We start from the raw sequence: 27,718 nt of genomic DNA, 5'->3' as shown, positions 1-27,718 counted from the left end.
CATCAAATGGCAAGGTTGAGCGTCTTCATCGACAGTTAAAGGCAGCACTGAGATGTCACGCAACACCGAATTGGACAGACACACTACCTATCGTACTTTTGGGTCTACGAACGTCATTCAAAAGTGATCTGAAAGCAACAGTAGCAGAACTGGTGTATGGACAAACATTACGCCTACCTGGAGTATTTCTGCACAGCATGGCAGATGATACAATCACAGCCTCAGAATTCGCCACAAGATTAAGAGAGCATATACTTCAATTGAGACCAACAACACCTAGAAACCAACTTGGAAGACACTCATTCATTTTTGCGGAGCTAGATAAGTGCACGCATGTATTGTTACGCAATGATACTGTGTGTAAACCACTGCAGCCACCATATGACGGACCATATCTGGTAGTCAGTAGGGATAGCAATACTTTTCGCATAATGATTAACGGTACACCCACCACAGTTGCAGTGGACCGTATCAAGCCTGCATTTCTGGACACAACACACACCACAGCTACCACTGAACACAAACCAGAGAAGACAGGAGAAGCTACAAGATGTGTTCCTATACCCCATGAACACCACAACACTCAGCGAACACCAGTCACTGCAACACCAAGACCGACGTCGAGGACTACTACACCACTCCCTGACGCAACCACTGACACATGTGACGCACCACCCGGTTTCAAGAAAGAAGTAGTTACAAGAGCTGGACGGTGTGTGAAATTTAATCTGCGGTATCGTTAGCATTAAAGGGGGGAGTCATGTAGTGACCTATTTCTGACAATCGATCCCTACAAGTGTAGAGTGATTCATAAACATTCCGTGAAGTGTTAATTTATGTGCAGTGATATAGTTATTCTTTGAATTAGCTTTAGTTAGTTATTCTGTGCTGTTCATGTCTACACAATTCATTCATGTGTGTAGTGTTCAGTTATTGCTAAATGTATGTGGGAATAAAGGAATTGTTTTCTCCAACACCCACAAGAGAATGGAGACATTGCTGAGTGAAGACTCACGTCAGGCTCAAGAAGAATTGGCACAGTTAGTGGGAGTGACACAGCAAGCCATTTCAAAATGTCTCAAGGCTATCGGCATGATTCAGAAAGAAGGAACTTGGAGCCCGTGTGAGCTGAAACCAAGAGACATTGAACGGTGTTTGTGTGTTTGTGAGCAGTTGCTTCAGAGGCAAAAACGGGACGGATTTCTGCATCGCATTGTGACCGGGGATGAAAAATGGGTTCATTACGATAACCCTAAACGCAAAAAATCATGAGGATATCCCGGCCAAGCTTCCAAGTCAACAGTCTTGAATATTCATGGCTCCAAGATCATGCTCTGCATTTGGCGGGACCAGCTCAGCGTCGTGTACTATGAGGTGTTAAAACCAAGTGAAAAAAATCACAGGTGTTCATTATTGAACGCAATTAATGCGTTTGAGCAGAGTATTAAAAGACAAAAGGCCGCAATACAGTGAGAGGCACAATAAAGTGCTTTTGCAGTACGACAATGCTCGACCCCACGTTGCAAAAGAGGTCAAAACATACTTGGAAACCTTAATATAGAAAATCCTGCCCTACACCCCCCCCCCCCCCCGCCCCCCTGCCGTATTCTACAGACATTGCTCCCTCTAGCTATCACCTGTTTAGATCAGTGGCCTGGCTGACCAACACTTCCGATCTCATGAAGAAGTCACAAATTGGATCAATTCGTGGATCGCTTCAAGAGATGAACAATTTTTTCGACGCGGGATTCATACACTGCCCGAAAGATGGGAGAAAGTAGTGGCCAGTGATGGAAAATACTTTGAATGATACATGTGTAACCAATTTGTTTCATTAAAGCCTCAAATATTGGGGAAAAAATGGCGGAAGCAAAGTTGTACACCTTGTAATACAATTCAACTTAATGAATACAATGCTTATATAATCCTCAGCATGTCCAGTCCATACTTACATACTAAAATTATTTAACTCTGTCTTTTATGTTTTCATGACTAAACTGTTGAATTGATTTTGATGAAATTCAGTATAAAGACATCTTACTCCCTGAGGAAGAACACAAACTTCTTAAAAATGAACATAAACTGCATTAAAAATGATTAAATTTGTTACATAATATCCACATTGTATGATGTATATTACTTCAGTAGTGCAATCCATTCATGTGTGCTCCTGCCCATGCTCCTTGGCACGCACAGCTCGGCAGTGACGCGCATGCCACTTAGTCAAGCATGGGGGAGCAGTGGAGTGGCAGGGGAGGGGGAGAGGGTGCACATCAGTTGCTGTGCTTACTAGAACAGGCAGACATTTGAGGGCAGCTGATATTATTGCAAGTACAACATCTTACTTATTCACCATCACTCATAATAACAAAATTACTGTAAGTGAGCACAGCTGAGGGTAACTAGTCTTTACTATGTCTGGCATGGTTGAGTTTGAGCAATTTATTAAAGGTTGTCATATGCAAAATTACACCTTGTCAATAATGTTACATGGACCAACTTTTTTATACAAAATAATTTTAGACTTATATGAAGTACCATTAAGGTTCATTTAGTTAAAAACACTGTTAATGAATGTAAAACATAGTTAACAAAAAACAATCAATTTTTGATGTGTAGTTAGTTTTGAATAACACAGTGCTTTTCTAGTCACAGTGTTACTGGAAGCGGCATGTTGTTGCCACAGTCTAATATGAACTTTCCTTGTCAGAAATGAAATCACATGAAATACCAGAAAAAAAGGCCCAACCAACGTTAGAGCCTTGAACCTTTACCTTTGTAATCTTCCAGTAAACCTTTGGATCATTGAGCCACAGAAAATCCGCGAAGAAATTCTTAATGCTACAGCCATTATCACAGAAGTCATGGCTGTTAACTGTGGAACGGCTTTTCTACACTCTGGAGAGGAACTTAAGTGCCATTGGCAATTTAATTTTTAATCAGTAGTGCTAAACTTGAATGACACATGTTCCTAAAGGAGATCCATGTTTTTCTCTGTTACAGGACAAACTTGAATTACTGACAGGTGGAAGTGCAGCAACTATGAAAATAGAACTATATAACAAGGAAGACACACTTGTGTCGAAATTGGAGAATGATGCTGCTATACTGGGATCTTTCCCAATTGAAGATGGAATGCGTTTGCATGTGAGTTGTATTTATTCATTTTTTATTTGTATTTACTCTTTTTTCTAAATTTGACCTCACTACATATTCTCCTCTTAATTTTATTGCAAATAGAGTATTAAAGATATGCTTACAGTGGATCATTACATACTTTATTTTCAGCAAGTATATTAGGTAGTCTAATAAATAAGGTGCATGCCTGGAAATCAAAAGGCCATGAGATAGAAAAAGGTTGGACCTTGAATTTTTGGAATCTTCCTTTCCCCAGTCTTTACCTCTCCGTAATGTGAAGATTGACAGGAATGACCCTTGGTTCAGGTGATTTATTAAGCTACGAATTATTTAGGAATAACGGAGATGACTCACCGAAAGGGGGAAGTGCTGCATTGCCGATAGGTACACAAACAAAAGGTACAGAGATCGGTTAGCTTTTAGAATACAGTTTCTTTTTCAAGCTTGTAGGAACACACACACACACACACACACACACACACACACACACACACACACACCTGTCTTCCTATATTGTGGTCAGTCAACTGCCAGCTCTTTCCTGGCCCGCGGTGATTCTACTGGGGAGAGGCAGGGGGGTGGGGTAGTGTGAGGCATCGAGGAACGCAGGGAGAGGGTTGGGAAGTGTCTACCGGCTTGTGGGAGTGGTGAGCCTTTTCAGAAAAGCTGGTGGTGGTAGGGTGGATTCAGATGGCATGGGTTGTGAAACAACCATTGAAATCTCGTATGTTGTGCCCTGCTGCACGTTGCGCCACTGGGTGGTTGATCTTGTTGCAACCACTGTACAGCATTTTACGTTGGTATGACAACCAACCAGCTGCCAATTACAATGAATGTCCACTGCAAAACTGTTGCCAAAGACGAGGTGGACCACCCAGTGGCACAACATGCAGCAGAGCACAACATGCTTTGCAACTCATGCCATCTGCATCCTCCCCACCACCACCACCACCACCAGCTTTCATGAGCTACGTAGACGGGAGCTATCCTTACAGCGAATCCCTCACTCCCGTAACCTCCCTGCCCTAAACCTAAAGTAATTTGCTGTCCTCCACCCCCACTCAATTGTGTGTGTGTGTGTGTGTGTGTGTGTGTGTGTGTGTGTGTGTGTTCACGTTCATGCGTTGTGAATGCTTGCGTATGTGCGCACCATCCCCTGCGCCAGTACCCTGCCCATTTTGTGTCAGCTAGTTGTTTGTTACTATCTCACGCTCTAGTGTACGAAATCGCGTGCCCAGCTGCCTTGCCACTGCCCCCTCTATCTGCACCCCTAGCTAGTCCACAGATGGCTCCTCACTCTCCCACGAGCTGCTAGATGCTTCCCCCAACCCCCTATCTGCCTCTCACCCCTCTCCATCCTCACCCTACCCCACACTGCACCCCCACCTGACCTCAGTACACTCACTGTAGGCTAGGAAAGAGCTGGCAGTCAACAGAGCACAATGTAGAGAGACAGGTGTGTGCATGTGAGTGAGTTGTGTGTGTTCCTGTGCATGTTTTCCCTACAAGCTTGAAAAAAAGGAGGTCATTCCTAAAGCTAGCAAAGCTCTGTACTTTCCATTTGTGCACCTATTGACAATGTAGTGTTTCTGCCTTTCGGTGAGTCATTTTATTTATTCCTAAATAATTCATAATTCTCAACCAGAACTCCCCGTACATTAAAATACATTTCATGTATTTCATAATGGCTGCAGTTGTCGCAGTGCCAACTCCTTGGACACGCATGCATGCCTGAAGAAACATAGCATTGTGATTCAGAGTAACACAGGCACTACAATATTGTGTCGTGTTATATAGCTCTGGCATCTTGCTCCGAATCTCTGCCTTTACAAAACCTTTTGTGCCACTTGAAAACACATCTTCTTGAAAGTGCCTCATCTACATTGTTGTTGTTGTGGTCTTCAGTCCTGAGACTGGTTTGATGCAGCTCTCCATGCTACTCTATCCTGTGCAAGCTTCTTCATCTCCCAGTACCTTCTGCAGCCTACACCCTTCTGAATCTGTTTAGTGTATTCATCTCTTGGTCTCCCTCTACGATTTTTACCCTCCACGCTGCCCTCCAATACTAAATTGGTGATCCCTTCATGCCTCAGAACATGTCCTACCAACCGATCCCTTCTTCTAGTCAAGTTGTGCCACAAACTCCTCTTCTCCCCATTCCTATTCAGTACCTCCTCATTAGTTATGTGTTCTACCCATCTAATCTTCAGCATTCTTCTGTAGCACCACATTTCGAAAGCTTCTATTCTCCTCTTGTCCAAACTATTTATTGTCCATGTTTCACTTCCATACAAGGCCACACTCCATACAAAAACTTTCAGAAACGACTTCCTGACGCTTAAATCTATGCTCGATGTTAACAAATTACTCGTCTTCAGAAACGCTTTCCTTGCCATTGCCAGTCTACATTTTATATCCTCTCTACTTCGACCATCATCAGTTATTTTGCTCCCCAAATAGCAAAACTCCTTTACTACTTTAAGTGTCTCATTTCCTAATCTAATTCCCTCAGCATCACCTGCTTTAATTTGACTACATTCCATTATCCTTGTTTTGCTTTTGTTGATGTTCATCTTATATCCTCCTTTCAAGACACTGTCCATTCCATTCAACTGCTCTTCCAAGTCCTTTGCTGTCTCCGACAGAATTACAATGTCATCGGCGAACCTTAAAGTTTTTATTTTTTCTCCATGGATTTTAATACCTACTCCAAATTTTTCTTTTGTTTCCTTTACTGCTTGCTCAATATACAGATTGAACAATATCGGGGAGAGGCTACAACCCTGTCTCACTCCCTTCCCAACCACTGCTTCCCTTTCATGTCCCCCGACCCTTATAACTGCCATCTGCTTTCTGTACAAATTGTAAATAGCCTTTCGCTCTCTGTATTTTATCCCTGCCACCTTCAAAATTTGAGAGAGTATTCCAGTCAACATTGTCAAAAGCTTTCTCTAAGTCTACAAATGCTAGAAACGTAGGTTTGCCTTTTCTCAATCTAGCTTCTAAAATAAGTCGTAGAGTCAGTATTGCCTCACGTGTTCCCATATTTCTACGGAATCCAAACTGATCTTCCCCGAGGTCAGCTTCTACCAGTTTTTCCATTTGTCTGTAAAGAATTCGCGTTAGTATTTTGCAGCTGTGACTTATTAAACTGATAGTTTGGTAATTTTCACATCTGTCAACACCTGCTTTCTTTGGGATTGGCATTATTATATTCTTCTTGAAGTCTGAGGGTATTTCGCCTGTTCCATACATCTTGCTCACCAGATGGTAGATTTTTGTCAGGACTGGCTCTCCCAAGGCCGTCAGTAGTTCTAGTGGAATGTTGTCTACTCCCGGGGCCTTTTTTTTCAACTCAGGTCTGTCAGTGCTCTATCAAACTCTTCACGCAGTATCATATCTCCCATTTCATCTTCATGTACATCCTCTTCCATTTCTATAACATTGCCCTCAAGTAAATCGCCCTTGTATAGACCCTCTATATACTCCTTCCACCTTTCTGCTTTCCCTTCTTTGCTTAGAACTGGGTTTCCATCTGAGCTCTTGATATTCATACAAGTGGTTATCTTTTCTCCAAAGGTCTCTTTAATTTTCTTGTAGGCAGTATCTATTCTACCCCTAGTGAAATAAGCCTCTACATCCTTACATTTGTCCTCTAGCCATCACTGCTTAGCCATTTTGCACGTCCTGTCGATCTCATTTTTGAGACGTTTGTATTCCTTTTTGCCTGCTTCATTTACTGCATTTTTATATTTTCTCCTTTCATCAATTACATTCAATATTTCTTCTGTCACCCAAGGATTTCTACTAGCCCTGGTCTTTTTACCTACTTGATCCTCTGCTGCCTTCACTACTTCATCCCTCAAAGCTACCCATTCTTCTTCTGCTGTATTTCTTTCCCCCATTCTTGTCAATTATTCCCTTATGCTCTCCCTGAAACTCTGTACAACCTCTGGTTTAGTCAGTATATCCAGGTCCCAACTCCTTAAATTCCCACCTTTTTGCAGTTTCTTCAGTTTTAATCTACAGTTCATAACAGTAGATTGTGGTCAGAGTCCACATCTGCCCCTGGAAATGTCTTACAATTTAAAACCTGGTTCCTAAATCTCTGTCTTACCATTATATTATCTATCTGAAACCTGTCAGTATCTCCAGGATTCTTCCATGTATAGAACCTTCTTTTATGATTCTTGAACCAAGTGTTAGCTATAATTAAGTTATGCTCTGTGCAAAATTCTACCTCTTTCATTTCTTAGCCCCAATCCATATTCACCTACTATGTTTCCTTCTCTCCCTTTTCCTACTCTTGAATTCCAGTCACCCATGACTATTAAATTTTCGTCTCCCTTCACTATCTGAATAATTTCTTTTATCTCATCATACATTTCATCAATTTCTTCGTCATCTGCAGAGCTAGTTGGCATATAAACTTGTACTACCGTAGTAGGCGTGGGCTTCGTGTCTATCCTGGCCACAATAATGAGTTCACTATGCTGTTTGTAGTAGCTTACCCGTACTTCTATTTTTTTTTATTAATTATTAAACCTACTCCTGCATTACCCCTATTTGATTTTGTATTTATAACCCTGTATTCACCTGACCAAAAGTCTTGTTCCTCCTGACACCGAACTTCACTAATTCCCACTATATCCAATTTTAACCTATCCATTTTCCTTTTTAAATTTTCTAACCCACCTGCCCGATTAAGGGATCTGACATTCCACGCTCCGATCCGTAGAACGCCAGTTTTCTTTCTCATGATAACAACGTTTTCCTGAGTAGCCCCTGCGCGGAGATCCGAATGGGGGACTATTTTACATCCGGAATATTTTACCCAAGAGGACGCCATCATCATTTATCCATACAGTAGAGCTGCATGCCCTCGGGAAAAATTATGACCGTAGTTTCCCCTTGCTTTCAGCCGTTCGCAGTACCAGCACAGCAAGGCCGTTTTGGTTAGTGTTACAAGGCCAGATCAGTCAATCATCCAGACTGTTGCCCCTGCAACTACTGAAAAGGCTGCTGCCCCTCTTCAGGAACCATACGTTTGTCTGGCCTCTCAACAGATACCCCTTTGCTGTGGCTGCACCTATGGTACGGCTATCTGTATCACTGAGGCACGCAAGCCTCCCCACCAACGGCAGTGTCTATGGTTCATGGGGGGCTCATCTACATATGCTTGCTTAATCATTGTCCACGTTTCACTAGCAGGTTTCCTGAGCTGTGTTTACTCTTTGCTCACAATCAGCATCCATTTTATCACCACAACTATTCCATCAACAACCCAAACAGTACGTTGTTAAGCACAGCCCTGCCATTTAGTGAGTTTGGATGGAAATATGGCCAACATCACTTCAAGGACACGTACACACCAGATCACATAAAAACAACATTTGTTCCTTTTTATTACTGCAAACTAAGAAATAAAACAACGTGTCCTGGAACTTTTCTGACAAAGGGAGTATTTACTTAGAACCCATTGACTGAACAGAGTAGTACTGCCTAAGCCTTACCCTGTTTGTATGAACATAGCTCCGCCATCAAAGCAGTACCTTCTCATTATAATCTGCTATCAGAAAAATGTGTTGGTAACAGAAATTTAAATCTTCATTCTCAGATAGTTGATAACTGTGTGTTTATTTTGCAGGTTATTGACAAATTTGAATTGCAGACTGAATTTGAAGATCTATCGAAAGTTGAAAAATTTGAATTACCTCCAGAAGAGTATGCCAAGAGGCCAGGTAAATAATTATGATTTTTTCTGCTAATGTTATGTTTCATTAGTTTGAAACTTCAGTTCTTTATTTGTATTACAATTAATCGTGTACGGTACACATTGTATTCTGTTCTTGTGATTCAGTCATGGTTTTGCAGTTGTATTAATGAGCAATGCATTTTACCTTTAGATTTGTAACCCATGATTTGTACACATACTAAATTCCTGATGCATTAGCTGCTCAGGTATGCTGTGTGTCCTTGTACAGTGTCTAGTTCCAAAATGCAATACAAATCATCTAATTCAGGGAGCTTCTATCAACAATGGATGTAGTTATATTATCAGATTGTATCATTTAGCATACTGCTTTTTATACATTTTGAAGGTTGGAGGAAGGCAAGGGCATACCAACTCCAACAGTTGGCTGAATATTGGAAAACAGAAGTGTAGCGCATTGACATCAAATAATCATAGAGATAAAGTTCTTACCATAGGTGGTAGTCAAGAAGAAACTATGATAAATTGCTACAGGACAAATTAGATAATCATTTCATCGTGCACAATTTCATAAAATCTGGTGCACCAATCAAAAAAGCAGTGTAAAATGCAGAGACGTTAACTGAGGACATCTCAGCAAACGGTACATTAATCATTATTGTGGCTCAAACTACACTAAAACCTCTGACAGAATTTCAGAGGAACATGATGGCTTCTCCAGAATGCATACTGAAATTACTGCACAAAGTGAACAAAATAATTCATCCATTACCTCTTAATATGTCCAGTGCTTGAATGGAAAAGTGAAGTCTGTGAATCACTACATGATACAAAAAAATCAAGACTGTTACAGGTGTACATAAGATTGTCTGTGAATTTCAAAATTGAATGACTGGAGGGAGGAAAAAAAAAAAAAAAACAAAAAAGAATAGATATGCAGCTTATAGTCTACACATTGAAACATACAGTGAAAGATTCATATTTGCAATAATTTGCCCCTTTCATACAAATGACAAAAATAGGAAAACCAAATACATTAAAAAACATACAAAAACAGACAAACTGGTAAAAAAAAAAAAAAAAAACTCCTGTCCTGATGTGAAACAGCTGCTAAAAATGACTGTCTTGAAGTGAAGGAACAGATAAAAGGTAATTGTCTTGAGGTGAAAGTGATGAACAAACACAGACAGTTGTCAACCAGTATGTGAGCAGGAACAAGGAAAAAAGAAAAAAAAAAACAGCAACACACCTCCCCATTTTAATTTCAGACCAACAAAAACAGAAATAAGGCAGTCATTAATAGATAGATGGGTGAAAAGAACTGCAATAAAGAAGAAATTGAAGTATATCAATAGAATAATGATGGAATCCCACATCTGGTGAACCAACAAACCAAAATTGAGACACCAAGAATCGAACCCCTAGAAATAATTAAGAGTTTCTTCCACCAAGGATACTAGCGCAACAAGTGAGGCATGTGGTCAAGTAAGAAATAATACAAGAGGCATTCAGTAGGTAAAGTAATACTTTTTTTCTGAAAGCAGGTTGGTTTTATCGAAGATTCTAATACACCATATTATTACCCACTCTTTTAGCTACAAAACCTTGTTTTTCAATATAATCTCCATTCAGTGCGACAGCCTTATGCTACCTTACTGGGAGGACCTGTATGTCTGTGTGGTACCACTCTACTGGTTGACATAGGAGGCAAAGCCTTACTGCATCAGTAACCCCCTCCTCATCCATGTACTGTTCGCATGCTTCATTTGGCCAAACAATTGGAAGTTGGGTGCTGCGAGATCCAGTCTGTGGGGTGGATGAGGAGGAATAGTCCAGTGAAGTTTCTTGAGCTCCTTTTGGGTGCACAGACTTGTGTAAGGGCTTGTGTTTTAATGGAGAAGGAGAAGTTTGTTTGCATTTTTGCAGCAATGAACGTGCTGAAATCGTTTCTTCATTTTCGTGGGGGCAGCACAATACAATTCAGAGTTGATTGTTGCACCATTAGGGTGGACATCAAACTGAATAACTCCTTCAGAGGCCTAGAAGACTGCTGCCATGTCTTTGCTGGCTGAGAGTGAGGTTTTGAACTTTTTCTTCAAATGAGGGGTGGTGCAATGCCATTCCTTGGATTGCCATTTTTTTTCCAGTTCAAAATTATGAACCAGTGTTCCATCACTGGTGATGAAGTGCGACAAAAGATTGTCACAATCAGCCTCGTAATCCACAAGCAATTGTACACATACGGTCCTTCATTCGTCTTTATAGTCTTCTGTTAGGCGGTGAGGAAACCAGCAGGCAACAGATCTTTGAATACCTCAACTGGTGGACGAGTGTGTCAGCACTACCAGCACAGAAATCCAGTTGAGCAGCAAGGTGTTTGATTGTGATCTATTGGTCATCTTGAATGAGTGTGTCCACATGTTCCAACATTGCAGGAGCCACAGCTGTGTGCTGCCAGTGGGCACTTCGGAAATTGGACAGGTTTGCACGACTTTGTTGCTGTGATGACAGACACCCCACCCAATGACTTGCCACGCTTTTGCTCACTGCCAGGCCTCCATAGGCATTGTGCAAGTGCCTGTGAACATCTGCAATGCTCTGGTTTTCCACCAAAAGAAACTCCACGATAGCTGTCTGCTTGGAACACACCCCAGTTACAAACGCCACTTTGAAGGTGACATATAGCGCCACCGTGTACAGAAATTTCATGAAACTACAGAGGCTGAAGTGGAAATATTCCACAATGTCCCACAACACATTCTGCATTTTTTCAACAGACATTGAGAAAAAAAATATGTACATTGTTTATTAAACACCCTTCGTATGTTTCCTGTACCGAATTTTAAGATGAAATGGAAATGATGTTAAATGATCTGAATGACATTTCTGGCCTACGCTTTACTAACCACTGGCTTAATCGAAACATGTTAGAGAACACACACCTCACACTTAAAGCATGTCTTGTAGGAAAATATCAAAGTAGCTGGGACTATGTAAGAGAAAAGATTGAATGCAACAGTGCAATTGAATATAATAATCTAGCCAGTGAAAAAAAGCAGAACTTTCTATCGTTGAACTTCCACGTTTAAAAACATTTGCTGTTTTTGTGTACACATTGCCAGATGGAGACAAAAAAAAGTTTTATAATTACATGGATGAACTTTTATAAGAAATTAACTCTTGCACAAAAAGTACTTGGGCCTGCTGAAAAGTAATGGTTCCAAATTTTGTGTGAAAATTGTTAAAGCTTTTTAAATAAAACAAATGTTATTAACATTCTACATCTTTATTTTACATGTCTACATATTTATTTTTCAACGTAGTCACCCTAGTGACAAATACACTTCTCCCAACGAGAGACCAGCTTCTTGACACTGTCACTGTAGAATGTTTGACTTTGTTGGTGGAACTGCCACCTCACCTCTGCTTGCACCAACTGCATCACTATCAAATGAAGTCCTCAGTGGAGTTCTTTAAGTTTTGGAAACAGATGAAAATCAGATGGGGCCACATTGGGACTGCATGGAGGATCAATGTAAATGAACTTGAGGTATCAGATTGTTGTAGATGTCACAGCACTGGTGTAGTGTGGATGAACTCTTCGGATTCATAACTTGATCGCAGAACGCTGTTTCTCACACACTGACATAATTACGTTACACACTGCCATGTTACACATTACAGTTCAGAGCCCTCTAGTGGCATAGGATGGGTGTCCATCCAGGCCGCCATGCGCTGTTGCCATTTTTCGGGGTGCACTCAGTCTCGTGATGCCAATTGAGGAGCTACTCGACCGAATAGTAGCGGCTTCGGTCAAGAATACCATTTTACGACTGGGAGAGCGGTGTGCTCACCCCACGCCCCTCCTCTCCACATCTTCCACCGAGGATGACACGGTGGTCGGCTGGTCCCGGTATGCCACTCGTGGCCTGAAGATGAAGATGGAGATATAGACTGGGAGACTCAAATGTTTATAATGAGTGGCAGGGACAAAGAATCCAGTGAAATTTTTTTAAGTGCATTATATGAAAACTACCTTGAGCAGTTAAATAGAGAACCGACTCATGGCGATAACATATTAGACCTTCTGGTGACAAACAGACCCGAACTGTTTGAAACAGTTAATGCAGAACAGGGAATCGGCAATCACAAACCGGTTACAGCATCGATGATTTCAGCTGTAAATAGAAATATTAAAAAAATGTAGGAAGATTTTTCTGTTTAGCAGAAGTGACAAAAAGCAGATTTCGGAGCACTTGACGGCTCGACACAAAAATTTTATCTCAAGTACAGATAGTGTTGAGGATCAGTGGACAAAGTTCATAACCATCATACAATATGTATTGGATGAGTATGTGCCAAGCATATCGTAAGAGATGGAAAAGAGCCACTGTGGTAAACAACCGAGCAAAGGGAACTTCACAGCAAACATAAACACAGCCAAAGCCTTGCAGACAAACAAAAATTACAAGAAGCGAAAATGTCGTGTGAGGAGGGCTATCTGAGAGGCGTTCAGTGAATTCGAAAGTAAAGTTCTATGTACAGACTTGGCAGAAAATCCTAAGAAATTTTGGACTTATGTCAAAGAGGTAGATGGATCAGAACAAAATGTCCAGACACTCTGTGACCAAAATGATACTGAAACAGAGGATGACAGACTGAAGGCCGAAATACTAAATGTCTTTTTCCAAACCTGTTTCACATAGGAAGACCGCACTGTAGTTCCTTCTCTAGATTGTCGCACAGATGACAAAATGGTAGATATCGAAATAGATGACAGAGAGATAGAAAAACAATTAAAATCGCTCAAAAGAAGAAAGGCCACTGGACCTGATGGGATACCAGTTCGATTTTACACAGAGTACGCGAAGGAACTTGCCCCCCTTCTTGCAGCGGTGTACCATAGGTCTCTAGAAGAGCGTAGCGTTCCAAAAGATTGGAAAAGGGCACAGGTCATCCCCGTTTTCAAGCAGGGACGTCGAACAGATGTGCAGAACTATAGACCTATATCTCTAATGTCGATCAGTTCTAGAATTTTGGAACACGTATTATGTTTGAGTATAATGACTTTTATGGAGACTCGAAATCTACTTTGTAGGAATCATCATGGGTTTTGAAAAAGACGATCGTGTGAAACCCAGCTATTCGTCCATGAGACTCAGAGGCCCATAGACACGGCTTCCCAGGTAGATCCCGTGTTTCTTGACTTCTACATGGCGTTTTATACAGTTCCCCACAGTCGTTTAATGAACAAAGTAAGAGCATATGGACTTTCAGACCAATTGTGTGATTGGATTGAAGAGTTCCTAGATAACAGAACGCAGCATGTCATTCTCAGTGGCGAGAAGTCTTCCGAAGTAAGAGTGATTTCAGGTGTGCTGCAGGGGAGTGTTGTAGGACCGTTGCTATTCACAATATACATAAATGACCTTGTGGATGACATCGGAAGTTCATTGAGGCTTTTTGCGGATGATGCTGTGGTATGTCGAGAGGTTGTAACAATGGAAAATTGTACTGAAATGCAGGAGGATCTGCCACAAATTGACACATGGTGCAGGGAATGGCAATTGAGTCTCAATGTAGACAAGTGTAATGTGCTGTGAATACATGGAAAGAAAGATCCCTTATCATTTAGCTACAATACAGCAGTTCAGCAACTGGAAGCAGTTAATTCCATAAATTATCTGGGAGTAGGCATTAGGAGTGATCTAAAATGGAATTACCATATAAAATTAATTGCCGATAAAGTAGATGCCAGACTGAGATTCATTGGCAGAATCCTAAGGAAAAGCAGTCCGAAAACAAAGGAAGTAGGTTACAGTACACTTGATTGCCTACTGCTCGAATGCTGCTCACTGGTGTGGGATTCGTGCCAGATAAGGTTGATAGAAGAGATAGAGAAGATCCAACAGAGAGCAGTGCACTTCATTACAGGATCATGTAGTAATCGTGAAAGTGTTACGGAGATGATAGATAAACTCCAGTGGAAGACTCTGCAGGAGAGACGCTCAGTAGCTCGGTACGGGCTTTTGTTGAAGTTTTGAGAACATACCTTCACTGACGAGTCAAGCAGTATATTGCTCCCTCCTACATATATCTCATGAAGAGACCATGAGGATAAAATCAGAGAGATTAGAGCCCACACAGAGGCATACCAACAATCTTTCTTTCCACGAACAATACAAGACTGGAATAGAAGGGAGAACCGATAGAGGTACTCAAGGTATCCTCTGTCACACACCGTTAGGTGGCTTGCAGAGTATAGATGTAGATGTAGATGTAGATGACCTGCTGAGGACCAGCTGTTTTATACAAAGACTAACAGTTGACCTTGGGTGTAAATAAATGTTACATATTGTGCATAAATTGCTGAAGAAGTCTTCTACTGTTCATTTATACTATGGTGACAAACCACAGAAAACAGTAACTACCATAAAATACCTAGGAGTAACCACCCGGAGCGACCTTAAGTGGAATGCCCACATAAAACAAATAGTAAGAAAAGCAGATACCAGACTGAGATGCATTACGAGAATCTTAAGGAAATGTTATTTATCCATGAGAGAAATGCTTTACTAAACACTTGTTTGCTATATGCTTGAGTATTATGCGTTGTCTGGGACCCTTACCAAGAAGGATTAATAGAAGTGATACAGAAGATCCAAAAACAGGTGTGCATCATATCAAGGGATTGTTTGGTTGTCACAAGAGCATTATGGAATGCTCAACGAACTCCAGTGGCAGACGTTTCAAGAGAGGTATTCTGCATCAGGGAGAGGTTTACCATTGAAATTTCGGGAATGTACGTTCAAAGAATAGTCGAGAAGTACATTACTTCCACCCAAATATGTTTCACGAAATCACCACGTTGAGAAATAGGGGAAATTTGACCTCATATGGTGCTTTACTGCCAATCATTCTTCCCATACACCATTTGTGAATGGAACTGGTATGTGGGGGAAAAGGTATAGGTACCAGAAGTACCTTTTGCTACATCCTGTAAGATGGCTTGTGGTTTTGTAGATGTAGATGTACAAGGATACACAATGTAAGTACTGGCCAGTTATGCTGTTTCCTTGTAAATTAGCAAAATTTGTGTTTTCATCTAATTAACTTTTTCTGTAAATTTCTGGTGAAAACTCTTTGGTTCTTAATATTCATAGAAAAATGACCTTCTGTGCAACAGAATCATAAGATTGTCTTTAAAAATGTATTGTGTTACGAGAAGAAGAAGAAGAGGTAAATTCCTCCCATCCTTGGTTCTGAATCCCTTCCACCCTTGAATCTGAGTGACTTGCCCATAATTTCTAACCATTTCTAACCCATCCCTTTGAGGAAGAAACAAATGGTTCTTTTGTACTTTTATATCTGTCTGTGAGCGATACTGGTCTGCCATACTGCCTCCTTATAGTATTACAGTTTTCTCAAGTCAGTTTTCCCTTTGATATAATCATTGTAGCAATTTAGTTTATTACCAGTGCAAGATGCAACATAATCTTCCAGAGACCTCGCACGCTACTGCAAGAAATTGACAGTGCTTTCCAGTAAAAATATATTAAAGATGTTTAGATCACTGGCCATATTGACATTCAGGATAAAGAGTTCCAAGTACTTGCTGAAAGATGCATTAAAAGCTAGAAAAAACTATATCTATTTCCTTCAGCTGGGAGGAATGAGGGATGGTCTGAGGAAGCAGGGTTGGAAAGGAGGGATAGTTCACTCAGACCTCAGGCTGAGACAGAGCCACCTGCTGTGAGGGTGAAGCAAAGGGTGTCATTTAGCAGGTACTTGAAATTTCACCTGCTGATAGTTAATAATGGCCAGATACACAGTCTTACAGCACAATCTACGATAGTTGACTAGGTGTATATTTTTCGGTGATTGCAGACTCGAGTAATCTCGTTTCCTGTACTCTGTATGTTTTAGACTAAATAAATGTTTTATGACTCTCAGTTACCTGTTATGGTAGTTGACAAGTGCCAAAATAATACTACAATTGAATCTTTATCACATCTATACAACAAATCCATCTGAAGTGCAACTGTTCTCATAAAAGAAGAGTGCCGTTGCAGCTGCATGGAAGAGATCATTGTAATGATTCACAATCTTGCTTCTTGTCTGCATTTACAGGCACGGTGAAAGCTTTCCTAGAGTCTAACAAACTTGGTAAATACAATGAAGAGGAAATGAAAAGACGTGAGGAAGAAAGGCGGCGTGAGGAAGAGGAAAATGAACGTTTAGCAAAAGCAGCGACTGTGGGTAGCCGTTGTGAGGTCAGTGTCCCAGGCAACCCAAAGCGCAGGGGCACCGTGATGTATGCAGGTATGGAAAAAATTGCATTTGTTGCGTAGCAAAACTAGGTACTGCACTGCACATTCTGTACTGTGTCAGATTCCAAGAGCTTTGGTATAAAGGCAATGGTTGTTGATTTCCACACTCATTTCCTGATTCGTTGTTTCGCATTTCTTCATTCACATTTAATTAACTGCATATTATAGTACTGTCAAAGGAGAATAAGGTAATTATAATTAGTATTTAAACATTTTACTGTCATTTGAATGTAATATTTGATCTGACAACAAATGAATGGTTAGTACAACAAAAAACCAATCGAAAGTTGCAAATGTTACTTTTTTTTGTTCACTTAGTGACTAGTTTCTGGCCGAGACCCATTTTCAAATCGTTGTAACGCAGCCAAAAATGATGTTTCCAAAGATATGAAAACCATGTCAAAAATTTGCGTTGAAGTTACAACGCATACATTTTTGACATGGTTTTCACATCTTTGTAAATACCATTTTTCACTATGTTAAGATGATTTTAAAATGTGTCTCGTCCTGAAACTAGTCATCAAGTGAATAAAAAAAGTAAAATTTGCATCTTTGGAACAGTTTTTTGTTGTACTGATTAACCGAAGTTGCTGATCCACAGCTATTCCAGCATGCTGGAAGTTCATAAAGCAGTGACTGTAGTATTCCATATTGCATAATTATTGTATGAAATGCACTATAATGTGTATTGTTCAGAATTGAGGTGCCCCCTCCCACCTTGTGCATGGTAGTAATTCTGCATGAATCAGATGTCCTGTTATGTATTATATTTTAAATATTAATAACTGCACTTTAATGTCCATCAGAACCTGATCTTCTCTATTATTTTCAAGGGAAATTTTTATAGCTGGTCCATAGTTGATAAAGCATTTGTTTCATAACTAGACATTCCACAGCTAAGTCTGTTTTTTTTTTTTTTCTTTCTTTCTTCGTTTGGGTCATCTAAGGACCGCACACCAATTTCAATGCTTCCTTCTTTGTTGTTCTTTCTTTTTCTTCCAGTATTCTTTCATCTTTTCACCATGTATCCTTTTTCTCTCTTTGGACCATTTTGACCATGTCTTCTTCTCCCTCTTTCCTTGGAAGCCTTCCATTTTTAACACTTTCCTCTTGAAAATCTCTTTCTGTTGCATCTCTTTCACTTATATTGTTTCTTTCCAGATCTTTCCTAACTTCTTGAATCCAGGCTATAGTTGACTTCTTGTCCAAAAGATATTTAAAAATCTGTTTGGTTAACCTGTTGCTGTTCATTCTGTATAAGTGTTAAAAAAAAGGGCACTCGCCTCTTTCGTAATGTTTCATTTATGTTTTCTGTGTTGCAATAAACTTCTTCATTGCTTCTTAATGTCCATATCCCGGTATTTTTTAGTGTCCTAAGTATTTTTGGAATGATTTTTCTTTCTAGAACTTCAAGTTTGTGTAGTTTGTCATTCAGTACTATACATTCACTTGCATAAAGACATTCTGGTTTTACTATGTGCTGTAGTGCTGTATCTTCAAATTTTTAGACATACATCTTTTGTTGCAAACACTCCTTGTTTCCCATAAGCTCTCTCCATTTTTTGTACTCTTTCTTCTACAGCGAATTTTTCTAAATCATTTTCTTGGATAATTTCTCCCAAATATTTAAATTTATTTACCCTCTTTATCTGGCCAATATCTGCTGCGAGGGATTCCAGAGCATTTTTTATATTTGTCATAAATTTTGTTTCTTCTACAGATATTCTTAAACCTGCTTCTTTGGCTGTTTCTTCTAAGAGATTGATTTGTATTCCAGCACTTGTTAGGTTTTCAGAAAGAATGGCAAAATCATCTGCAATTGCTAAACAGTGAATATCAGTGCCTTTGTTTTTAGTTCCCAGTCTGATTGGTGATGGCTTCTGTTCTTTTAGTTTTTGTTTCCATGCTCTTACTATTTCCTCTAGTACGCAGTTGCCTTACACCTGTTTTTATGTTGAATGCCTTTGATATATCACACCGAAACTTTACTTTTGATTTGGTGTCCGTGAGTGTTTCACAAATAAGGTTTGCTAATTTATATTTGATGCCAAATTCTCTGATCACTTTGTCTAATGTTTCCCTATCAACTGAGTCAAATGCCTTTTTAAAATCCATAAATGTTACAACTATATCTTTGGAGTTTGTAAGTCTGTGATGAATTATGGACTTTAGGTTGAAAATCTGTTCTGAGCGAGATCTGCCCTTTCTAAATCCATTCTGATATTCCCCCAAATGGCTATCTAGTGTTGCTTCTTCCTTGTTTAGCAGTATTGTTGACAATATTTTATAACCCACTCGCAACAAAGATATACCTCTGTAGTTATTTACATTTTGCTTATCACCTTTCTTGTGCAAGGGATGGATGATGCCACTTTCCAGTCATCTGGTATCTTTTTAGTTTCCCATACTTTTTCAAACATGAGCTGAAAGTTAGTTACAGTTTTTATTTTATTTGTTTATATTTTGTTCTCTGTGCCAGATTTTGGGATCACAGTCCTGTCCCCAAGCAGTCATTCCTGGAGTCAGCCAAGCTGTTAGGCTGCAATCCAGCATTATCTGTTGGCACGGCCAAACTAAATTGCATTGATGATAATTCTATATATTTATTTACTGTATTTGCAACTTGTTTAGGGGTTGCAGCTCTATTGTCAAGCAGTCATTCCTGCCAGCAGCCAAGCCTTAGTCAAACTGTGACCAATAGAAAGAAAGAAAAATAAAACAAAAACAAAGGATAGCTGTGGAATGTCTGTTTCCAAAACAAACTCTTTACTTGTGGGATCAGTTCTTCTTAAAAAGACTAGAGCAGAAATTTTTTGTTTAGCACAATCATAAGTCAATGCAGTGTGGAGTGGATGCCTGATTATGTTCTGAACCTCATCACCACCTTGATGTAGCAGTGAATGTTCTGTCTCCATCTTGAGGTGCTACTTGGAGCAAACATTCTGTGAATGTAAAGCAGATTTCCTATTCATCAAGCATTCTAACAGTAGCTGTCGTGAAGAAAAGTGTAATTGTCATATTTTTTATTTTGGACAGGTCAGGTTGACTTTAAGGATGGCTGGTGGATCGGTGTCAAGTATGATGAACCACTTGGCAAAAATGATGGCAGGTGAGTAATTTCCAAGTGATAATTTTTTCCTGACTCCAGTTTCCCCTTTGATTCATTCACATCTGCATAGTAGCCAGATGAGCCAAATTGTGTGGGGGACAGAGAGGGTCTGGGTGGATAAGGCAAATGGAAATTGGAGAACCAGGTAGGATCTTTTATTACCTCTCCTCTGAAGAGAAGACTAAATAAGAAAGAAAACTGTAATACTGGAGGCCAAGAAGAAAACATCTAATAAAAAGGTGTGGTTTACAATAACTCAGAAGTAAATTATTACACTCCTCAGGAATTTCCTGCTATCTTTGATAGGTTTGCTGCTCCTCACTGCTCCTTACGTCACCTCTGTTGGATACACATATGTGATCAGAAACCACAGCAGTTGAGTCCCATAGTGCTCAGAGCCATTTTTGTGATCAGAAGGTAATGGGAACTTTTATAATTTCACTAACTTTTACATCCGATATTCAAAAAAAAAATTTTTATGTTGTTGGCTCACATGTTCCTGGTGTATGTTTGCATTTTCAGCTGTTTTGAATATTTAGTTCATTGTTGACAGTCGAAAGGGTTATTTGTGTTTTGGACTCCTCAGTGAATTTTTACTTTTACAAAAGATGGATCAAAGAATTTGCATTAAATTTCACTTGAAAAATGGAGTAACATGCAGCACCACATTTTAAATGTTGACTGTGGCTTTTGGCAAATCACTTATGAGTAAGGCAAGAGTTTATAAGTGGTATAAATGTTTCAAACAGTGCTGAGATGACATTGAGGACGACAACTGCCTTGGACATCCTACCACATCAGTTACTGACGAAAATGTGGAAGAAGTAAAGAAAATGTTTCTGAAAAATCACCAAATCACCATTGGAGAGGTTGCTGATGTTGGAATATCCTTTGGTTCATGCCAAACAACTTTTGGATGTTTTGCATGAAACATGTAGCAGGAAAGTGTATCCCAAAATTGTTGAATTTCAACCAAAAATGTCATCATGTAGACATCTTTTAGGAATTGCAAAACGAAGACAACAATGATACAGAACTTCTAAAGAAGGTTATAACAGTGACATAACGTGGGTATATGGATGTGACATCGAAACCAAGACCCAATCGTCCTAATGAAAACTCACAATTAATAAAATATTCCGAGCTATTATGCCATGGTCGAAAGGATCTCATTTTAAAACCCGACGCTTCGTCCCCATCTGTGGAGAACATTTTCAAGGGAGCTCGTAGCTTTGTTAAATGTCCGATTCACATCCTGGCTCAATTCCAGTCGTGAAAGTTTACATTTTCCAATGGAAACTGCTTGAAGAGCCAAGACTAAAAAGAATTCGACAAGTTCGATCACATGTCAAGATTCTTCTCACAGTATTCATAAGTCACAATGGGATAGCGCATCATGAGTTCCACCCATATTAAAGCTGTGAGTACCGGGCGTGAGTCTGCTTCGGTAGCTCAGATGGTAGAGCACTTGCCCGCGAAAGGCAAAGGTCCCGAGTTCGAGTCTCGGTCGGGCGCACAGTTTTAATCTGCCAGGAAGTTTCATATCAGCGCACACTCCGCTGCAGAGTGAAAATCTCATTCTGGAATCCACCCATATTGTCGTACGGTCAGTTAGGAGTACTACCTGGAAGTTACGCACTATTTGCATGAAGCAGTCTGAAGAAAACAACCAGAATTGTGGCAAAACCACTCCTGGAAATTGCCTCATGATAATGCTCCTGTCCACACCTCGATACTTGTTAATGACTTTTTGGGGAAAAAAAAGGGTGCGTGTGTGTGCGTGTGTGTGTGTGTGTGTGTGTGTGTGTGTGTGTGCGAGAGAGAGAGAGAGAGAGAGAGAGAGAGAGAGAGAGAGAGAGAGGAGGAGGAGGAGGAGAAGAAGAAGAAGAAGATGTTACGTGGCCTCAGCCACTGTATGTGCCAGACATGGGCCCCTGTGACTTCTTTCAATTCCAGTGTCTGAAGGGAACAAGAAAGTATGTTGTTTTGCCACCACTGAGAGATAAAAACAAAATCACTGAACACTATACTGAAAAGTGAATTCCAAAAGTGCTGGCACAAGAGTATTATATGAGAGGGGGATTACTTTGAAAAGGATGAAGTTGGTGTTGATGAATAAGTGAAGATCCTTGAAAAAACACAAAAATTTCCATTACTTTTTGATCACACATCATACATGATATGGAGGTAGTCACAACGCAGGAAGCTTTTCCTCCTTAGAAAGTTACCAAGTAGTAATCCTAATTTAGTCGTCTGAGTGATCAGCACGACTTACTGTCATGCGGAGGACCTAGGTTTAATTCCTGGTACTGCCAGGGATTTTTCCTTGATGGGAAGAGTGGATGGGGTGAACTCAGCCTTGAGATCCAACAGAGGAGCTACTCAACTGATTATAATCGATCCAAGGTCGAGAAACCAAACAACGACCAAGAGAGTTGTATGCTGACCATATACCCTCCATACTGCATCCAATGATGTCACTGGCAGAGGATGACAAAGAGTGCAGCCAGGTCAATTGGACTGTTTCGGGCCAAAGTGCAGAATTTTAGCTTTATCGTAATGATAATTTAGCCATACCAGATTAAGAAGCTATGCTACTTTTTGTTAGCTGAGATTTTATGCCTCCATTCTGAGAATTTAGTGCATTCTTTACCAGCACTTTATGAAAAGGTACATTATCTGGAAAGAAAACAATGCTGTATTCTGTTAATACTGGGATAAGTTTTGATGTGGACTTCTCATAAATATTTTGCTTCTCATCTTTTTAATTAAACTTAGTTACTATAATTTACAATTATATGGAACATATTCACTAGAAATAATTCCTCATGCTTATTCCAATACATGAAGTTACATATATATATACACACTCCCTCCCTTCCTCTCTCTCTCTCTCTCTCTCTCTCTCTCTCTTTCTCTCTCTCTCTGAAGTGCCAAATAAACTGGTATATGTATGCGTATTCAAATACAGAGATACATAAGCATGCAGATTATGGCACTGTGGTCAGCAACACGTATATAAGACAAGTGTCTGGTGCTTTTGTTACATTGGTTACTGCTACTACAATAGCAGGTTATTCAAGACTTGAGTGAGTTTGAATGTGGTGTTATAGTCAGCGCATGAGCGACAGGCCACAGCATCTCTGATGTAGTGACGAAGTGGGGATTGTCCCATACAACCATTTCATGGGGGTATTGTGAATAAGCATCAAATCTCTGTCATCGTTGCAGCCGGAAAAAGGTCTTGCAAGAACAAGACCAACGACAACTGAAGAGAATTGTTCAACATGACAGAAGTGCAACCCTTCTGCAAATTGCTGCAGATTTCAGTGAGGGGCCATGAAGTGTCAGCATGTGAACCATTCAACAAAACATCATCGATATGGGCTTTCGAAACCAGAGGCCCACTCGTGTACCCATGATGACTGCACAACACACAGCTTTACTCCTCGCCTGAGCCTGTCAACACCGACATTGGACTGTTGATGACTGGAAATATGTTACCTGGTCAGATGAGTCTCATTTCAAATTGTATCGAGCAGATGAACGTGTCCAGGTATGGAGACAACATCGTGAATCCATGGACCCTGCATGTCAGTAGGGGACTATTCAAGCTGATGGAGGCTCTGTAATGGTGTGCAATTGAAGTTATACGGTGCCCCTGATACGTTTGGATATGACTCTGACAGGTGACACATACGTAAAGCATCCTGTCTGATCACCTGTTAGTTAGTTAGTTGGTTGCATGTTCCATTGATCAGTCGCACAGTACGGTAGCCATTATGATGTGGAATGTGTCATGTGCACAAGAAATGTACATATGAAACAAGACTTTGCAGAGTTAAAGATTAATATTTCTATTACTTACCCCATTCCCTTAAATGGCACAAAATGCATATACTATATTTATAGATTTATTTATTCCTATTCAAGAATTCATCTATGTTATAGAAGGAGTTGTCAAGGAGATATGATTTCAATTTATTTTTGAAGCTATTACTGCTGTCTGTCAGACATTTTATTTCATCTGGTAATTTGTGGAAAATTTTTATAGCAGCATATTTCACCCCTGTCTGTGCCAAAGATAGGTTGAGTAAAGGATAGTGTGAGTCTTTCTTTTTTATGGTATTATAATCATGAATGTCACTGTTGTTTTTAAACTGGTCCATGTTGTTGAGAATAAATTTCATTAGTGAGTAAATATTCTGTGAGGCTGTTGTAAGAATTCCAAATCTTTTAAAAAGATGCCTACAAGATGTGCAACTATGAACCCCACACATTATTCTAACCACTTTCTTTTAAGCAGTGAATACTTTTTGTCTAAATGTTGAGTTACCCCAAAATATTATTCTGTATGACATTAGAGAGTGAAAGTATGCAAAGTATGTTAGCTTACTAATTTCTGTATCCTCAAAATTGGCAATTATTCTGATTGCAAAAGTTGCTGAACCTAGTCGCTTTAGAAGATCCAAAATATGAATTTTCCATTTAAGATTCTCATCTATATGTACACCCAAAAACTTATTACACTCTACCCTGTCTACTGACTTCTGTTGATGTGTTATATTTATTGAAGGAACTGTATTTTTGGCAGCAGAAAATTGGATGTATTGTGTTTTTTCAAAGTTTAGAGCAAGCCCATTCATAGAAAACCAATTAATTGCTTTTCCAAAGACCTTATTTGTATCGTTTTCGATCGGACTTTCTTTTACTGGATTAATAATTATGCTTGTATCATCAGCAAACCGTGTCAGTTCAGCATCTTGTTTCACATAAGAAGGGAGGTCATTCACATATATCAAGAACAAGAGGGGACCCATGATCGAACCTTGTGGAACACCTAATGTAATTTAACCCCAGTTAGATAAAGTGGCAAACTCCTTTGAATCACTTGAAGCATATAAAGAGACCTTTTTCTTCCTGTTCTGTTGATATATCTTAAACCACTCATATGCTGTTCGATTTATACCATAGAATTGTAATTTCTCTAACTTAATGTCATGGTTCACACAATCAAATGCTTTGGATGAGTCACAGAATATTCCTACTGGTGACATTTTACTATTTAAAGACTCTGTTATGTGGACAGTGAAATTTTATATTGCTTTCTCAGTGGAACAGCATTTCTGAAATCCGAACTGTGATTTACTAAGCATCCCATTACTGTTGGGATGGCTAACCACTCTAGGGTACATTACTTTCTCAAAGATTTTTGAAAATGCTGTAAGCAAGGATGCTAGCCGATAATTATTGACATCTGTGGTGTTCCCCTTTTTGTAGAGAGGCCTGACAATGGCATATTTTAACCTGTCAGGGGAAATACCTTGAGTTAGTGATGCATTACATATGTGACTCAGAACATCAGCTGTAATTGCTCCACATTGTTTTAATATCTTGTTAGAGATGCCATCTACTCCAACAGAACATTTATTTTTAAAAGATTTAATAATTTTACTTATTTCACAAGAGGTTGGTAGGTGAAACTTAATCTGACTAATTTTTTTCAAAACAGGCTCTTCCATGTACTGCCTGGCTTTTTCTTTTGAACTATTCTCATCAATTTTTTCTTCAGGGTGTATACGGCCCGGGACATCCGGGAGATCTGGGAAAAACCCGGGAATTTTTGCATCCGGGACAAATCCGGGAAAAACCCGGGAATTTTTTAGAATTCCGGGAATTTTCATTGTTTCAGATTTCAGTTAAAGTTTTATAGGTTTGACGTGTAAGATCTGATACGCTGACAAAGAACTTTAGTCCACTAATGCTGAATAATACTCCAGCAATGAAACATAAATCAGAGAGTAACACCAAAATAAATGTTTAGTTGCATAGAAAATGGGTAATTTACACAATGCACAGACCAGTTTGCCGACACCGAAAAGTGTCAAAGGCTTTAGGTCGAAGATTATGCAGTGCGTCCGTAATAACTAACATGCATTCGATGTGCGTGACGTCTCAGTTGTTTACATTCCTAACAGATCATCAGAAAATATTACGAATAGTGGCTTGAGATGCGTTACTTTCAAAGTAAATTTCCACGCAAGATGATTTATGTTACGTGTGAGAACGTGCACTGAATTTCTTAAATCGCAGGGCATTATAACTCTCATTCAAAACGTTAACACTTTGAGGATCAGCCATTTGAGAAATGTCGGGCCCAGAAGATAAGTCATTTATGCCAGTATTTAAAATTTTACCGGCACATTTGTATTTGATATGACTGAACGTGTAACACACGCTAAAAAAAGACCGAGCTTCAAGTTAGTTTTCATATTTAATGTTGGTCTTTCATAGATAAAAAATTATGCAATCGATGGCAAAAAGTGTAATTGACCTTCAAAAAAATCTGCATAATGTGTTACTGAGCAATGTCACAAGTGTCTTCATGCCAGAACACTTCGACTTTTCTACGCAACTGATAATCATTTTGGCACGATTTTAATTGCCAAATTAGAGCCTGTTAGTAGGCCTACGGACTTCCTATCATTGTAGGACTAATAACAGTGGATGCCAATGAACGATGCAATTCTCGTTCGGACATACACATCTACCTACGAGTTAACCGGTGTAGAAACGCACTTTGCTGAGTTGAACGAGCTCGGCCTATCTTCGTAACGTACACGCTGCGGCCTGTCTTTCTCGTAGGCCTCGTGCTCTAACTGCCGTCATTTGCTAGCGAGGTCACGTGACATGAGCTATGACTGGATGACAAAAGTGCATCGCTCCACACAATCTCTATTTTATAGTTTCGGAAGCTTCCGTGCTGTAATTTGTGGAATTTGTGTATATACTTTCGGAATACGAAAATAAACTCTTGTGTATATTGTCTCGCTTCAAACAACTTCCCAAATGCATTGTTTTTCCTGGATTTCGCTTCCTAGAGTGCTGGGACGTCCTCCGCCGGTATAAGCCCTTTACGATTCAAAGGACTGATAGGTTTTACAGCTCCGAGGGAACGTATACTGATACTTAACACGGATGTATTTTCACCCGCTTTATACATAATTTCATCCGGGAGAAATTGTGTTTTTAACCGGGAAATCCGGGAAAAATCCGGGAATATTTTTTTCTTGTCCACGTAGACACCCTGTTCTTCTACACTTAAGAAATGGTTGTTAAATACAGTAGCTACTTGTGTACTGTTGGTTAAGATGGTCTCGTTCTCTTTAATAGTAATACTACCTACACCAGTGGTTACTTTTCTTGTCTCCCTTCTAACAACATTCCGTATTGATGTTATTTTATTGCCGGAGTTGTTAATTTCTTCTCTAACATACATACTTCTTGATTTCCTCACAACTTTTCTCAGTATGTTACAATAATTTTTATACTGTAAAACTACTTCTGGATCTTTACTAGTTCTCGCTGTCTCATACAGTTTTCTTTTTCTTTCTGAAGGCACTTTAATACCTGTAGTAATCCAAGGTT

General features: G+C 39.7%; 1 protein-coding gene across 1 annotated transcript in view; it reads left to right on the top strand.

Moving 5' to 3' along the window:
• The window catches only part of LOC126094516 (tubulin-folding cofactor B), a 74,472-nt gene that overhangs the window by 27,500 nt on the left and 19,254 nt on the right, over positions 1–27,718 (top strand). Inside the window, exons 2-5 of the mRNA XM_049908929.1 lie at positions 3,004–3,147; positions 8,786–8,879; positions 16,982–17,173; positions 20,218–20,290. Coding sequence (XP_049764886.1) covers positions 3,004–3,147; positions 8,786–8,879; positions 16,982–17,173; positions 20,218–20,290 — 503 coding nt within the window. The remainder of the gene's footprint in view (positions 1–3,003; positions 3,148–8,785; positions 8,880–16,981; positions 17,174–20,217; positions 20,291–27,718) is intronic.

The sequence above is a fragment of the Schistocerca cancellata genome, chromosome 8 (assembly GCF_023864275.1).
Source record: "Schistocerca cancellata isolate TAMUIC-IGC-003103 chromosome 8, iqSchCanc2.1, whole genome shotgun sequence".
NCBI classification, from domain to species: Eukaryota; Metazoa; Arthropoda; class Insecta; order Orthoptera; family Acrididae; genus Schistocerca; species Schistocerca cancellata.
The sequence above is the reverse complement of the archived record's forward strand: the minus strand, read 5'-3'. Positions and strand labels throughout refer to the sequence as shown.